Consider the following 15,043-nt stretch of genomic DNA (forward strand, 5'->3'; position numbering starts at 1 on the left):
CCGCCCCAGAAGGTGTGCGTGCGATTGCTGACGCACACACACACACACACACATACTGCCAACCTCAGTGATGTGCACGAAAATGCGGAAATAGAATTAATTCGAACTGGTAGTGGCGGCAGCATGGTGTGTTCTCTCTCTCTCTCTCTCTCTCTCTCTCTCTCTCTCTCTCTCTCTCTCTCTCTCTCTCTCTCCCTACCAGCACTCAATGTTCAATGTCGTCAGTGGCCATGCGTCTCCACCGCCGGGACCGTTCACGGCTGCTCCATCTTCTTCGCTCAGCGCAGCAACAACGGCCATGTGGAGAGACAATTAGAGCGCGTGTGTACTAAAGGGGAGGTTTGAGGAACGGTAGGAGAAGGTTGCCAAGGAGAAGGGTAGGGGGAGGTTGGTCGTTTGTCGCGCAAATAGTCCGCTACACACCACCACAGCGCACGACACGACACGGCCGGTAACGGTTCTGTTGCTGTCCTTGAAATTGAAGTTCAAGCCGGAGCAACAGAGAGAGAGAGAGAGAGAGAGAGAGAGAGAGAGGGAGGTAGAAGGGAATGAAATGGAGAGACCACAGGGAGGGAGAGAGATACATATCAGGCACCGTTAACAACAATCATACTGACCGTGACGCACACGAGGAAACACAATCGTCGAGTGGCAGCGGGGAGCAGGAAACCGCAAGAGAGGCAAAGCGCAAAACACATGTGTGTGCCATCTTGGCACACAGACCAAAGACGTGACAACGTGACCGGTAATGACCGATAAAAGGTTAGGACGGGTAAAGAGTCGAGCCCGTGTCGAGATTAATTACAGCCGCATTGTTTCCCGGTTGGAATGTCGCTGACATGCTGCAATCAAACACACACACACATACCGACGAAAATTTGCCAAAGTCATCACGCGCCCACACAAAAGTCAATAACCCTGTGTCGTTTTGTTTTTTTTTTGTTTCGAGTTCGTCGCTTATCACCAAAAGCATCTCTCTCTGTCTCTCTCTCTCTCGCTCAGCACGCCCTTCCCTAAAATCGATGATGGTCACCGCACTGAAATTGAGCGTCGTGTCCTCCAGCTCTTGTTAACGCGTGTGTAATACCTTCCTCTCCCCCCCCCCTCCCCTCTGCCACAGGGTTCGCTGCTATGTTTGCTTATCACACACGAACCGCTCGGTACGTGACCAACTGCGTACACGACACACGAGTGCCTCTTTTTTTGCGCACAGTAGCGCTTGAAACCTTGAACTCCTCCGTACCCGAAGGTTCGTCGACCTTGAAGCTGGCAGCGAGCGACCAGCACACACGCACACACACACGAGTTGCCATGCGCGCGCGCGCGCTCTGATGGAGCGCAAATTTGGAGCGTGACCGATGTGAGTGTGCGATGGTTGGGACTTTTTGGGAAGTTCTTCCAATCCACACACTTCCGGCAGAGATGAGCAAACGGAGATGGGGGATACAAAAGTGATCACCTTGAACCACCATCTCTCTCTCTCTCTCTCCCCTCTGCGCTTCTCCTGATGGTGTCTAGACGACATCGTGTCTCTTTGAGTGCGGCATTTGCATACTGGAACAGTCTTTTTTAGGAAGGTGTCAGAATGATGTCTTCCCGCACCTACTACACACTAACCTCTCTCTGTCTCTCTCTCTCTCTCATGTATATCTAATCGCATCTCACATCTCCTCTCTTCCAGGCCTGTCCCCTGAACCCAGCGCCCGAGCTACAGTCGGAGCAGGAGTTTAGCCAGCGCTTCGCCCACGTCATCCGGGGCGTGATCGACTTCGCCGGCATGATACCCGGCTTCCAGCTGCTGACGCAGGACGACAAGTTCACGCTGCTGAAGGCGGGCCTGTTCGATGCGCTGTTCGTGCGCCTGATCTGCATGTTCGACACGTCGATCAACTCGATCATCTGCCTGAACGGGCAGGTGATGCGGCGCGACACCATCCAGAACGGGGCGAACGCTCGCTTCCTGGTGGACAGCACGTTCAACTTCGCCGAGCGGATGAACTCGATGCAGCTGACCGACGCCGAGATCGGGCTGTTCTGTGCGATCGTGCTGATCACGCCCGACCGGCCCGGGCTGCGCAACGTCGAGCTGATCGAGCGCATGTACACGAAGCTGAAGGCCTGCCTGCAGTCGGTCATCTCGCAGAACCGCCCGGACAAGCCGGAGTTTATGCAGGAGCTGCTGCGCACGATGCCGGACCTGCGTACGCTCAGCACGCTGCACACGGAGAAGCTGGTCGTGTTCCGGACGGAGCACAAGGAGCTGCTCCGGCAGCAGATGTGGTCGGCGGAGGAGGACCAGGGCGCGGTGCTGGACGCAAAGAGCCCGGCCAGCTGGAGCTGCGACGGCAACCAGGTCGAGGTGGAGATCGCCAAGAGCCCGATGAGCTCCGTCTCCAGCACGGAGTCGACCGAAACGTCCTCCTCGTCGTCCTCTTCCTCCTCCTCCTCGTCGTCGGAGTACCATCACCTGCACCATCACCATCACCAGCACGGTGGCATTTCGTCGGCGGCTTCCGCGGCGGCGCCCCTGCTCGCTGCCACCCTGTCCGGCGCGTGCCCAATCATCCGGCATCGGGCCAGCTCGGGCTCGTCGGCGGAGGACGATCTGATCGGCGGCACGGCGCAACATCTCGCCCAGAACGGGCTCACCATCACGCCCGTCATCCGGTCGGTCGGTTCGTCGTCGTCGTCGTCGTCGTCCGCCTCGTCCGCGTCCTCGTCGTCCGCTTCGTCCGGGGCGGGCGCAAGCCATCTGCACCATCACCACCACCATCATCACGTGTCGCGGTACCGCAAGCTCGACTCGCCGACCGATTCCGGCATCGAGTCGGGCAACGAGAAGCACGACAATCCGTCGCCGCAGCAGCAGCAGCAGCAGCTCCACCATCAGCAGCACCACCATCTGCTGCTCCATCCGAAACCGGCCAGTAGCAGCGTAAGCAGCGGTTCGTCGTCTTGCTCCAGCCCGCGGTCGTCGCTCGAGGACCCAGCGCTCGAGGACAGCAGCAACAGCAGCAATGGCGGTGGCAAGGCGTCCTCCCTGGCACGGCACGCCAGCGTCGACAACATGCCGGTGCTGAAGCGCGTCCTGCAGGCGCCACCGCTCTACGACACCAACAGCCTGATGGACGAGGCGTACAAGCCGCACAAGAAGTTCCGCGCCATGCGCCACCGGGAGAGCGAGGCGGAAGCCGCTTCCTCCTCCACCAACACCACTAGCGCGAGCGCCGCTCCGTCCCCGTCGGCGACCGTGCTGGCGTCGTCGTCCTCACCGCGCCCAGCCTCGGTGCCCCAGCCGCAGCAGTCCGTGGTGGCAATCGCCGCCCCATCACCACCCCAGCAGCCTGCGCCGCAGCCGCCCCAGCACCATCAGTCGCAGCTGCACATGCATTTAACGCGACCGCAGACGACGCAGTCCCACCAAAGTAGCGCCGGCTTCCTGCAGTCGGCGTCCGCGCGGTCCAGTCCGCAGCCTCCGCAGCACCACCACGCCTACTCGTCCCTCTCGAGCACGCACTCCGTGCTGGCCAAATCGCTGATGGAGGAGCCGCGCATGACGCCCGAGCAGATGAAGCGCACCGACATCATCCACAACTACATCATGCGCGAGTCGGCCCAGGAGCAGCAGCAGAACTACATCAAGCAGCAGCAGCAGGGAGGACTGTTGGTGTGTGGCGCCAGCGCCGCCAACGGTGTGTTCCAGCGGGCCTCACCGCATCTCACCGTGTCGGCCGTCTCGCCCGCCCCCTCGTCCTCGTCCTCCAGTGGCAGCAGTCCGGCGGCGGCGGCCGCCCCGAACGGCGGCTGTCCGTTTGGAGGTTCGTCGTCTAACGCCTCCGCCGGGCGATGGCAGCAGGTGATACCGGCAGTGACGGCCAGCGTCATCACGACGACGGGCGGCCACCGGGCACAGCAGACCCCGTCCCCGGGCAGTCTCACCCCGCCGGACACTTCCTCCTCCTCGTCCTCCTCCTCGCTGTCGGTGGTTTCGTCGCCACCGTCGGCCGCCTCGCCGTCCTCGTCCTCCTCCTCCGCCACCAGCATCCGCTACTTCCAGTCGCCCCACTCGACGATGACGTCGCCCGCACCGCCCGCCTCCCCCTCGTCGGTGGTGGTCGTGGCGCCCCCGCACACCCCCTCGCCCCGGCTCATCGAGCTGAAGGTGGACATTGGCAGCAGTGCCACCGCCACCGCCACCACCTCCCTCGATCCGTGCCACCAGCAACCGTTGAACCTGTCGAAGAAGTCGCCGTCGCCGGCCCCCACGCCAGTGTCCGTCGTCCAGCGGCCCATCGTGGGGGGACCATCGGCCCTCTCGCCGGTCGGTGCCGCCACGACGGTCGTAGTGGCCACCAGCAGCAGCAGCAGCAGCAATGCCGCCACCAGCAGCAGCAGCAGCAACAACAATCCCACCATCCACAAGATCCTACTCGAGGCGTAAACACAGCAAACAGGCGTTCGCGGGCGAATCCTACCACAAACAAAAGAAACCACAAGAGGCAGACCAGTAGCAGCAGCAGGAGGAGCAGGAGGGGGATCAGTGGGAGAGAATGATTGCGCATTCGCAGAAAAAAAAAAACACTACATCTACAAGTTGTACAAATTTTTAATGTGTTAAGAAGACGAACCTCCGGACAAGCCTAAAAAGCGCACGGTAAAACACACTCACACACATCATGAGGAAAGGATAAAAGGGGGAGAGGATGTATTATAGTATTTTAGTGGCCGAATGATCTACAAATGCGAAACTACAATGCGAAGCCAAAAACGTGTATGAGTGTGCGTGTGTTGGTGGGAGCAGAACGGGAAGAGGGGACGATGGTGTGCGTGTGTCTGTGTGTGTTGCTCTTATAGATCTCGATTTTTGTTTTATTACAAGAAAAACTGTGGACGGTGGGAGGCACACGTGGAGAAGAGACTACTACGGCGACTGCATGCGCAGGCGACGAACCTCAACAAAAATCCCCTCTCTTCTCCACGAATGCGCATATGTGTGTGTGCTTCTATCCAATGGGCCGGTGTCGGATCGGGTGCAAAACAAAATAGGGAAGGAGAATATCCTAGTGTGATGATGGCACGCCGCCACTAGCAAGCCAGGAGCTGTAATAGTAATAGGTTTTAGTGCGTGCGTGAGACAAGGAAGACGACGGTGACGTTAGTAGTTTGTAAGAACAATTCCCACGAGCAGCTCTGATGCGATACTATGTATGTATGTGTGCGTGCGTAAGTGTGTGTGTGTGTGCGTGTTAAGAATCAATAATTTTGATGAACAAAACAGCGAAGAGAGAAGTTACTGCAAACAGCCAAACCTATATAGAAGCTTAGTGAGAAGCGAAGTATAAAAAAACAACGGCAACACAAATACACTCACCTCACAGGCAAACCCACAGTACATATGGTATGGAAGTATGGAGGTTTTTTTACTTCTGTTGTACAGTAGTAGTAGTAGTAGTAGTGGCACAAGTGCAAAGCGAAGAAGGAGGAGCAAGATAAAACACGCAAAATGTATATGATAAGAGAAAAAACAAGGGAAAACCCCACTCACTCACAAACACACATAAGCATAAATATCCTAGAATGGTTAAACGGAAAAAACAACAAACAATACTTTGCAAAGACACTCACAGAGAAAGAGAGAGAAAGAAGAAAAATAACAAAAACTATTTAAAAGAAGAAGAAGAGTAATAGTAGCACACAACCACTTTATGCGCTTTTCTAAAAGCAATGAGAGAAATAGCGATTTAAAAAAAAAAAAACAGGAAAAGGATAAATGAAACACAAACTAAAATTGAGAATTAACAAACCAAACCTTTCGAACGGATAAAGCAAACACACCACACACAACATGGAATCAGATTCAGGTAAAATGAGAAAAAAAGGTGGCAGCCACTGCAGATAATGCAAGTATAGGGAGTTATAGTATAGGGAAGCACGCATGCAGAAACGTTAAAGTTTTGATTGAGCCTTGAGCAAACAAGGTTAACTGAGGGGGGGGAGTAAAACAAAACATGGTACATACAAATTGTGAACATATAAAAAACCAACACAAAAAGAGAAGCAAACCAGAAAAGGGTATAACGTTACGTGTAAATAGTTCTGTAGCGATAGTGTGTGCAAAAAAAAAAAAAACAAAACAAAACGAAGTGATGAGGAATGAATGCAATACACAGAGTAACACAGCAGGAGAGTAATCAACCTAAACATATTCAAAACAAACAAAGCAAAAAAAACCGCACACAGAAAAAGAGAGAAAGAGATTACAAAAATAGAAACAAAAAAAGCAAAGAAATAATTATACAAGATGCAAAGGAAAGCTATAATATTCCGCCAGATTAAAAAGAGAAAAAGAGAGCGAGAGAGAAAGTAAAACAGATATAATTTAACGAAACGTTATAATGAAAGAGAAAAGTTTGTGGTGGTGTGCGTGTGATAACAAAGCAGAGAAAGAGGTTATTAAAAAAAAAAAAACAATAAGAAGAGCTACTAAAAGAAAGAGAGAAAACAGAAGCAAAAACAAACGTGTATAAGTAAACTAAAAAAACATGAGATTCTTACAGGAAGAAGAGGGAGTATGAATGGAGAGGAGAACGCAGAGACAAAGGAAAGCAATGAATGAAGTCACAAACTATTACTACGCCTACTACAACTACACCACACTACACAGGACATACAAACAAAGCAACACAACTGGAAGCGGGAAGAAAACAGCCGAACAGAAGCCGAGCAGGAGACGAGAATGAGATTTGAACTGATTTTTGTTTAAGCATTTTCTCTGCTTTTTTTGAGTCATTTTTGAGTCCCCCAAACTCCAGCAACAAAACACACACACGCATACGCATGAGTAAGAAACAGTCCTTTTGTTTTAGTGGTCGAGTGATTAAGTGAGAGAGAGAAAGCGAAAGAGAGAGAGAGAGAATAATTGCCTAGCATGTAGTGGTAGCGATTATCATTCTTTACTATTATTATCTTATTCTAATTTTATTGTAATTTTAATTCCAAAACAATCGAGAGATGCGAGTGTTTGTGTGTGTGCGTGTATATATAGAGAGTGTGAGCTAGTGTGCGTGAGTGAGAGTGTGTACGCGAAGAACCGGTTAGGTAGAATCCAATTTTAACACTAATTTACTTGTTTCATTTACTACTTTTGTTTGCTATTAGGCTCTGCCGGAATTATGTTTCGGTTGTACCCTTTTTCCGAGCTTTTTCCTTAGTTTTTTTTTTTTGTTTGTTCATAAAGCCAATTGTTTTCATAGGTTTACTTTTCTCTCACCACTCTTAAAATGCTGTGCTAGCAGTTTTGTTTTGCAAGTTTTGCCCATTTTGTTCCATTGTCCGAATGTAAGAAAATGTGTGTGTTAGGTGTGTGTGTTTTGGGGTGTGATTGTACACCGTACCGGTTTAGTTTATTTATTGAAACCCTTTTCGCCTTAGCTTTTCTGTTTAGTGCTGTTTTGTTTTGTTTTTTTTTTTTTTTTTTTTTTTTAATGAACTATGTAGACCCAATTGCTTTTATTATCTTTTGTATCGGTTTTTTTTTAAATATTCTATTAGTTCTATTTTCTATCTTCGTTCGTGTTAGATTTACTCTTGTTTATCACTCTTTGTTGCTTCGCTTTCTAAAGAAGTGGACCTGTCCCTTTACTGTCGCTCTAGCTCAAGCAGTTTAGAATGATTTTGTTCGTTCCTTTTTTCGTTAGCTTTGAATTTGAAATTCCACAATGAGAAACAGAGACGAAACAAAAAAGGGCAAAGGCGCGCGCGTGCGAGGACGATCGGTTAAGTGTGTAAAAAGTTAATTTACATAAAATAGACGAAAAGAAAAAACACAACTCCCCCCATGTATTGCATAAGCGTAAGGTTAAGTGTCAGCGTTTAGAGCGTTTTTTTTTTTGTTTTTACACACTAAGTTATGCTAAGTAAGTAAGAGAGAAAACCCCAAACTAGAGAGGAAAGGAGAAGGAAACGTGATGGAAAAGCAAAAGATAAAAACACTGTGAATGAATGTGTATGTGTGTGTTTGAGTGCAACACATTACGCAAAATACCATTACACAAAGCAAACTGAAAACTCAAACATACACACAAACACACACACAGACACGCCCACAAACTTAGTTTCATACACAAATTAAGAAAAGAAGGAGAGAAAAAAATACTAAAACAAAAAAAGGGATTATGTGCAGCGGATGATTAAAAAGAAAACGGTAAAACACTGCAAAAAACAACCATTTCTTATTTTTAAATTTTAAGTATAAAAGCAACAACCTAGCAGAGAACGAAGTGCAAGAGAGAGAGAGAGAGCGAGAGAGCGTGAGAGAAGGAGAGAAGTAAGAGAAAACGAGTTTCCTTAATTGATTAAATGTGCGTTTTTTTTATTTATACACTATAAGACAATTAAAATAAACTGATTTTAATACAACAAACAAATAAAACAAGCAAAAAATCATAAGCATTGAAAATTGAAGCCATCACTGTGTATGTTACATTATTTTTGGGGAAAAAAAGGGAAGGGAGGGGAAAAGAAAGAAAACAAAAACATTTTTGTTACAAGGTGAAAGCAAAAAAAATGAAAAAAATGGAAAACGAACGAAAAGGAAAGAAAAACAGATAACTACAAAAACAAAGGTGAAAGCAAAATTGGCACTAACAAGCAACAAAAGCACAATAGAGAATCTAACACATATGAAATGGATTGATGGATTGATTTTGGTGTAGTAAAAAAAAATGGGACACAACCTACTACTTCTACCTACTTGCAAAAACTGTGGTGGTTTGTGCGGTATGATGAGACTGTTACTTTGTAAGGTTCTTTCAGGCATCAAATGGATTAATGCTGGAGGGAGGGCAAAGGGAAAACAAATCATATTCGATTCCAAATTGAGAACAAATGTGCAGAGACGGTAGGAAGAAGCAAAGAGCTGCAAAAAGTGGCCACCATTAAGATATAAAAAGAGAGAAAGAGAGATATATGAACTTGTATAATCATTAATCAACTCGGGAAAGATGCAGCAAAAGAATTCGGTTTTGGAAAATTAACAGAAGAAGAATCATTAACAAACAAACAAAAAAGTCACGTCTGTATAAAAAAAAAACAAGTAAATCACAAACATAACCACAAACACACACACACTATATGTAAGCAACTACTAAACATGAAACAATGAATGACAATGTTACTACACAAAAGGACCTGCACCGAGCGAGGGAGAAACGAATAATTGATAATAATGGTGGAAGAAAACAGGAAAACAGGAAGAAAACAAACATGCAGATGCAATACTAGATGGAACAATTCAATACAACCTGAGAGCAACACTGTGAAAACTGTAAAAGAGTGAAGGAAACGGAAAAACCAAAACAAAACAAAACAAAACTGTAGGCAAACGTACACGGAAATACATCCACGATGAAAAACAAAAAACAAAGATGAAGCTACTGAACACTAAAACAAGTTAAAAGCAAACAAAGCCAGATCCAGAATATACTTTTGAAGAGATAAAGAAGAAATAAAAAAAACCAATGTGTGGAAAAAGGAAAATAAAGTATTAAACTATTGCTTCATTGTTGCATTTAATATGAACTACTGGTGTTATTCCTTCTTTTTTCTGATCACATCCGAACATTTCGAACCATTCAATCGTAGCAAGCTTTGACTTTGAGTTACATTGGTGGAAGGAAGGGTTTGAAGGCGAATGCCACGCAACAGGAAGATACCTTCAGCGGGAGACTCCCAACGCCGCAGTCAGGCAGCCTCCCCTGCCGACTGCCCGTCCGAAGATGAAGCGGGTGCAGCAGTGTGGGAGAAAGAGCTACATCAAGCGATCGAAAATAGCTCCTTCCGGCGACAGCAGACGCGTGTTAGTGCGTATCGAAGCGTTTGCGAAGGATTAGTACAGCGCTACTGTCCTGGCTCGCTTGCCGGTCGCAAGATGGCGCTCGTGGAGTCGGTGAAGCGTTCGTTGCGCAAAGGTAATGAAGAGGAACGGCTCTGGGCGGTGAGTGTCATTCCCTTGCTGGCACTTCAGAGCGAAACGTGCGCGGATGTGCCGGAGCTGGTGGAAACATTTAAGCCGGTGATGATGGGTATACTCACGGACGTTAGTTCGGGAAATTCTAATGTTCGGATGAAGTGTTGCTCGATACTGGGAATGCTCTGCTTTATCGGCGAGGATGAACGGGCTGATGAGATCGTGTCACTTATGAAGATCCTACAGGAAACAATTAAAATCGAACCCGTTCCAGTCAGCGGTGACTTTCAGGCAGTAGTGCTGCGTTCCTGGACACTACTTCTAACACTTCTCTCACCCCACAAGGTCCTGGTGCACGTAAAAAATGGCGACCTAATGTCGCCAAGAGATCTCATGGCAATGCTCGATAGCAACCATCTGGATGTACGCACAGCGTCGGGCGAAACGATTGCTTTGATGCATGAACTGTTGTGTCAGTATGATTCAAGCTTTCTTCAGGAAGACCTCCCCGATCTGCTCAACACTGTCCGCAAGCTGAGCACGGACGCGTACCGCTTCCAGGGGAAACGAGGCCGCAAACTTCAAAGAATCACATTCCGTGATGTGCTGCTGTACCTGCAGGAGGCCGTTGTACCGGAGATGCGCATTAAGTTTGGTGATGAAACGCTTCTCCTAAGCAGTTGGATGATGCATCGGAGGTATGATTGCTTGAAGGACGTGTTGGGAATGGCACTGAATGTACATCTGGAGGAGAATGCGCTGGTGCGTGACTTGTTGAAGATAGGTCCTAAGGTGGAAAGGATTGTGAGACGTCCTGGTGGGAGAATTGAGAAGGAGTTCAGACATTCGTTCGATGCCTCAAAGGAGCGCTCGATTGCACGTGGCAAAGAGCGTGACAAGCGACTGTTTCATTTAAAGTAAATAAAGTTTTTTCTTGTGTTCTTTACACCGGGTGATCTTTTCTCTTAGTATTCCATGCCATTGAATGGGACAGTTCAGTAGAGATTGATTCCAAGTGCGGTATGGCCGTGGGATCAGCTGTAGGATCTTTATGGATACACTCAATTGCAGGACAGGTATAATATATAAGTTCAGGAATGAGATAGGTACGGTATCAGACACACAGGACCTTGAGGATCCAGGTGCTTGAGATCATTACCAGTGTCAGGATAGGTTCTGGAACAGTTTAAGGTTTGATATGGTTTAGGAATCAAATCTAGGCTCGGCATGCGTTTGGTGTCAGTTACCGGACTAGTTTGGTCTTGAGACCTGTTCCAGGATCGGTATATGTTCCAGGAATGGTGAGAGTCCATCATTAGTTCCAGGACCTAAATTGTTCTGCATCAGTTTGTCTTGGATTTAAGAGGCATCAGGGAATTGAGAGGTCTCAAAACAAACTTTAAGCGTACCCGGGAGTTATTCTAAACTATATTAATTAATTGCGTGGTCCTGTAATTGAACCTAACTATAACAGACATAAGCCACTTCAATCCTTTTGGTGTGTTACATCACTTTATTGCTGCTACGAAAGAAAGCCTCAACACCAACACGGTGCGGCGTAGATGTAAGGCACAAACACGTGTTTAAAAAAAACGATAAAACAGAAGAGGTGGCAAACCACACACACAGGCACACGGCACACCCACCACACCCACACAGAGGTGCCATCATTTACGGATCTCGCTTTGCCGCAAAGAGATGCTTGGGGACGGCATTACTGCCATCATTCCCGTTCGCTGCCGGTTGTTCCGCCAGTTCCGCCGTTCCAGCGACCGTCACCGGACCTGCCGGACCGGTGTGGTCCGACAGACTGGGGAGGATGATTTTGTTCGGTTTTCGGCTCGCTTCCCCACTCGCTACGGTTCCACTAGCAGCTCCACCAGCAAGAAATGGATTAAAAGGTCGTTTCTCTTGTTCCCGCTCAACACCTCCACCGGATGATTGCCTTTCGAGCGGTTCGGATGCGATGGAACCGTTTCCGCTTAGAGGCGCATTGCTCGACGACACCTGTTCCGGCGCTACCTCCAGCGAAGGATGCCCGGATAGATCGCCATCCACGACCAGTGCTAGGGAGTTTCTGTTTACCGATGGTTCTCCGCTCCTCGTCGCTGGGCTGTTGACGCCGTTCCCGTTCGCCGTTGCTGGACTGTTGATGCCGTTGCCGTTCCGCACTAACGATGGTCCTTCCCGATGGACCCCATTCGTGGTGTTGGTGTTGGTGGCGGGTGTAGGGAACGACACGTAGCTAAGCGGAGTCGAGCTGCTGTGGTAGATGTCACGCTCGCGCAAATACTGATCGTACAATCCTTCACCGCGGGACAACGGCACCAGAAAGCCATTCCCGTGCCCATTCCCCGGCAGTATCGTCTCCGGAGGTGCCACAGGGTAGTGGTGATGGTTGCCAACGATCGTCGCGGGTTCGTACGGATGCTTCGGATAGGTCACCTCATCGTCCTCCCCGTGCGAGATGCCCACGTGGTTGGTGCGCACGTGGTACGGGAAGCTACGATTCGCGCGCGACGGCCAGGTCAACCACAGGAAGGCCAAATGGCCGGCAAACGCCACCGCCCCGAGAGCACCATGCATGACGGACTCCCTCACCCACGGGTCGAGTACACTGACCCCGAGCAGTGTTAGGACAGGGCCGCTAAGAATCCACAGCGAACCGAGCATCGTGAAGGGATAGTAGAAGGGTGTCTTTTCCGCAAACTTGCGAATTGTGGCGGCACACGCGTACATGAAAAAGATCCAGCCGGCACAGCGGAGTCCGGCCAGTCCGAAGCCGGCCGGTGATTCGTACAGGTTCAGTACTTCGCCTGGATCGAACGCTTCGGCTTGATAGATGTACAGTGACACGTACACGACCACGTACAGGTTGATGAAGATGGTGATCTTGACGGTGGAGCACGTTTTCAGCCGTGCCCGGGTGATGGTATAGCCTGTAAAAGACCGGTGGACAGAGTTGTATTAAGGTATCTTGTAATAGGGTGCACCTTGTGGACCTACCTTTCGCCATCAGCAACAGCAGCAGCAGAAAGGAGATCTCACTCGCACTCGTGAAGATGCCACCGAAGTTGGGAAACGGCCCAATGCCCGACACGGCGTACTTCGTCCAGGTGACGCTCAGCAGCAGAATGCCGAACCACTGCAGCAGCACGCTCAACGTGAACAGCCTGTAGGTGCAGTGGTAGAGGTGGCGTGCCTTCAGCTCCACCGCACAGATAAACACGGCCAGCAGCAGAAAACTGTAAGCAATGGACTCTGCCAGCAGGATTGGGGGAATATCTGCAAAGAAGGCCGCGGCGAATTCTACATCACTCAGGTCCTCCAACCTCTCTCACACAGCACTTACACATCTCATCGGCGGAAAAGTGCTCGTGCCAGAAGTCCCCCGGTGGCCCGTTCGTCATCCGAAAGCGATACTTCACGTCCAGTCCTCTCCCCGCACCGTCACAGTTCGCGATCGCTATATACCACCAACGCTCTCGGGAGCTGGTGAAGCTCCCAAAATTACTGCAGCTCACGATGAGTCGCGTTTCGAACTTCCCGGTCGATGCAGCACGTCTCAGTCGTGTCCGGTTGGGATGGTCCTGCTGTGATTGCTCTCCCACAGAGGACTCCTCCTGGGGGAACAGCTGCTCCACAAGAAGTCGATAGTCGGTACTGTTCTCCAGCAGGTTCACTTCGCCATTGTCACCCATGAAGCCCACGATGGAGCTGGTAGACGTGAGCAGTACCTCGTACGGGGACTCCTCCGTTCCATTGCCGGTCGTGGTCTCCTCGAACGCGAATTCCGGCTCCGCTGTGGTTGTTGTTTTGAGAAACTGGTCAAAGTACTGTGCCTCATCGTCCGGTGGCTTCAGATCACCTCCAGCTGCTGGGGTTCCACGGGAGGACGTTGCCGGTGCTCGTGTCGTTGGACCACCGGCATTCCGCGGTGGCAGTGGATCGTCCGGCGACTCTTTGGCGGTGGGCGTCCGCAGATGACAGCCCGAGTAGAGATTGTACGGTGTGCGGGGGGAGAGCGTTACGATCTGATTGTCTTCCGGGTGCAGCACGGACAGCTTCTCGGTACAGGTCTGCAAAGAGATGAACATCAGTTGAACGTGCGCGTAAACGAGCTAGGAACTCACCTTGTCCGTTTTGTAGATTGCAGGCCACTGGGTACGGTCGTCGTAGTAGAGGAGCAGCTTCAGCTCACCGAGCTTCTTTTCGTACTCAATCAGGTACTCGTACTTGCCCTTGCCGGAGAGAAAGCAAAACCTTGCCAAGAATGCCCAGTTCTGGAAAGACGGACAGACAGAAGGAAATGTTAGAAAGGAAGTCCTCTTTTACACACTTTATGCAATGACACTTACGTCGGATGTTTTGAGATGACCTTCGACATACTTCGCCTGACCAGTCGGTACACTTCCACCGGTCAGCAGCAGCAGAAATCCCACCCTTAGCAACGTCATCACTTGTTCCGCTTACTTTGTCGAACAGCACGCGTCGTCTCTTGCCAACAACGGCAAAGAAGTTTCCCACATAAACCTGCCTTTTTTGCGGTAAAAATATCACAAATCTTAAAGAGCTAGCTTTCACTTTGTTAGTAATCTCTTTCTTTTCGAGTGTATAAAGTGGCGCAAAGTTCATACGCGACCGCAGCACACACCACACCACGCAAGACGGCAATGTTGTGATTTGTTTGCGTTCTTTCCATTGAGACGGTTGTTAGGGACGATTTGGTTTGTTTTATTTGGCACGTTTGTGTGTGTGTATGTTCCCGCTCCTGTCTCGCTAGGGGCAACAGCAAAACATGCCGATGTATTAGATCCCTCCTTCCACTCCCTCCCAAGGGAAATATTGTTTTGGTGTTGCTTATGCGCTCACTGTTGCGTGTGTTGTTTGGCTGTGCGTTCGAATGGCGCGCATTATGCGAACGGTTGAATTATTTACTGTACAGATATTTTGGTTTTCGATTTTCAACATGCATTTGCTGATAATACGGCTTTTGTACAGAAAAACCGTAAAAAGTTTCATTGAATAAATATATTTTGTTTTAAATATTCAAAAACACCCTTTCCCACAGCAAGC

General features: G+C 49.4%; 3 protein-coding genes across 10 annotated transcripts in view; 2 read left to right on the forward strand and 1 right to left on the reverse strand.

Annotated features, from left to right (window-relative positions):
• Positions 1-9,407, forward strand: part of LOC121599649 (ecdysone-inducible protein E75) — a 90,019-nt gene extending 80,612 nt beyond the window's left edge. For all 8 annotated transcript variants that reach the window (XM_041927627.1, XM_041927626.1, XM_041927630.1 and 5 more), the window contains one exon: positions 1,682-9,407. In XM_041927627.1, coding sequence (XP_041783561.1) covers positions 1,682-4,441 — 2,760 coding nt within the window. In that variant the 3' untranslated portion in view covers positions 4,442-9,407. The remainder of the gene's footprint in view (positions 1-1,681) is intronic.
• Positions 9,408-9,928: 521 nt separating this feature from the next.
• On the forward strand, positions 9,929-10,888 carry LOC121599930 (interferon-related developmental regulator 2-like). The gene has a single exon (XM_041928082.1). The coding sequence runs from the start codon at positions 9,929-9,931 to the stop codon at positions 10,886-10,888; it is 960 nt and encodes a 319-aa protein (XP_041784016.1).
• A 610-nt stretch (positions 10,889-11,498) lies between these two features.
• On the reverse strand, positions 11,499-14,689 carry LOC121600493 (transmembrane protein 145-like). Its single transcript, XM_041929138.1, has 5 exons — positions 14,326-14,689; positions 14,101-14,250; positions 13,320-14,046; positions 12,974-13,252; positions 11,499-12,906 (listed from the first exon to the last, which is right to left on the reverse strand). Exons 1-5 carry the CDS (start codon positions 14,422-14,424, stop codon positions 11,639-11,641), a joined length of 2,523 nt encoding a protein of 840 aa, XP_041785072.1. The 5' UTR covers positions 14,425-14,689; the 3' UTR covers positions 11,499-11,638.
• Between the last annotated feature and the right edge of the window lie 354 nt (positions 14,690-15,043).

This window comes from Anopheles merus, chromosome 3L (genome assembly GCF_017562075.2).
Source record: "Anopheles merus strain MAF chromosome 3L, AmerM5.1, whole genome shotgun sequence".
Taxonomy (NCBI): domain Eukaryota; kingdom Metazoa; phylum Arthropoda; class Insecta; order Diptera; family Culicidae; genus Anopheles; species Anopheles merus.

Bases quoted from the DNA above. Each gene is read 5' to 3' on its own strand.
- LOC121599930 (XM_041928082.1), top strand. From the start codon at position 9,929: ATGGCGCTCGTGGAGTCGGTGAAGCGTTCGTTGCGCAAAGGTAATGAA.
- LOC121600493 (XM_041929138.1), bottom strand. From the start codon at position 14,424: ATGACGTTGCTAAGGGTGGGATTTCTGCTGCTGCTGACCGGTGGAAGT. The intron at 14,251-14,325 runs GTAAGTGTCATT...CCGTCTTTCCAG, and splicing joins GTCATCTCAAAACATCCGAC to AACTGGGCATTCTTGGCAAG. The intron at 12,907-12,973 runs GTAGGTCCACAA...GGTCTTTTACAG, and splicing joins GCTGTTGCTGATGGCGAAAG to GCTATACCATCACCCGGGCA.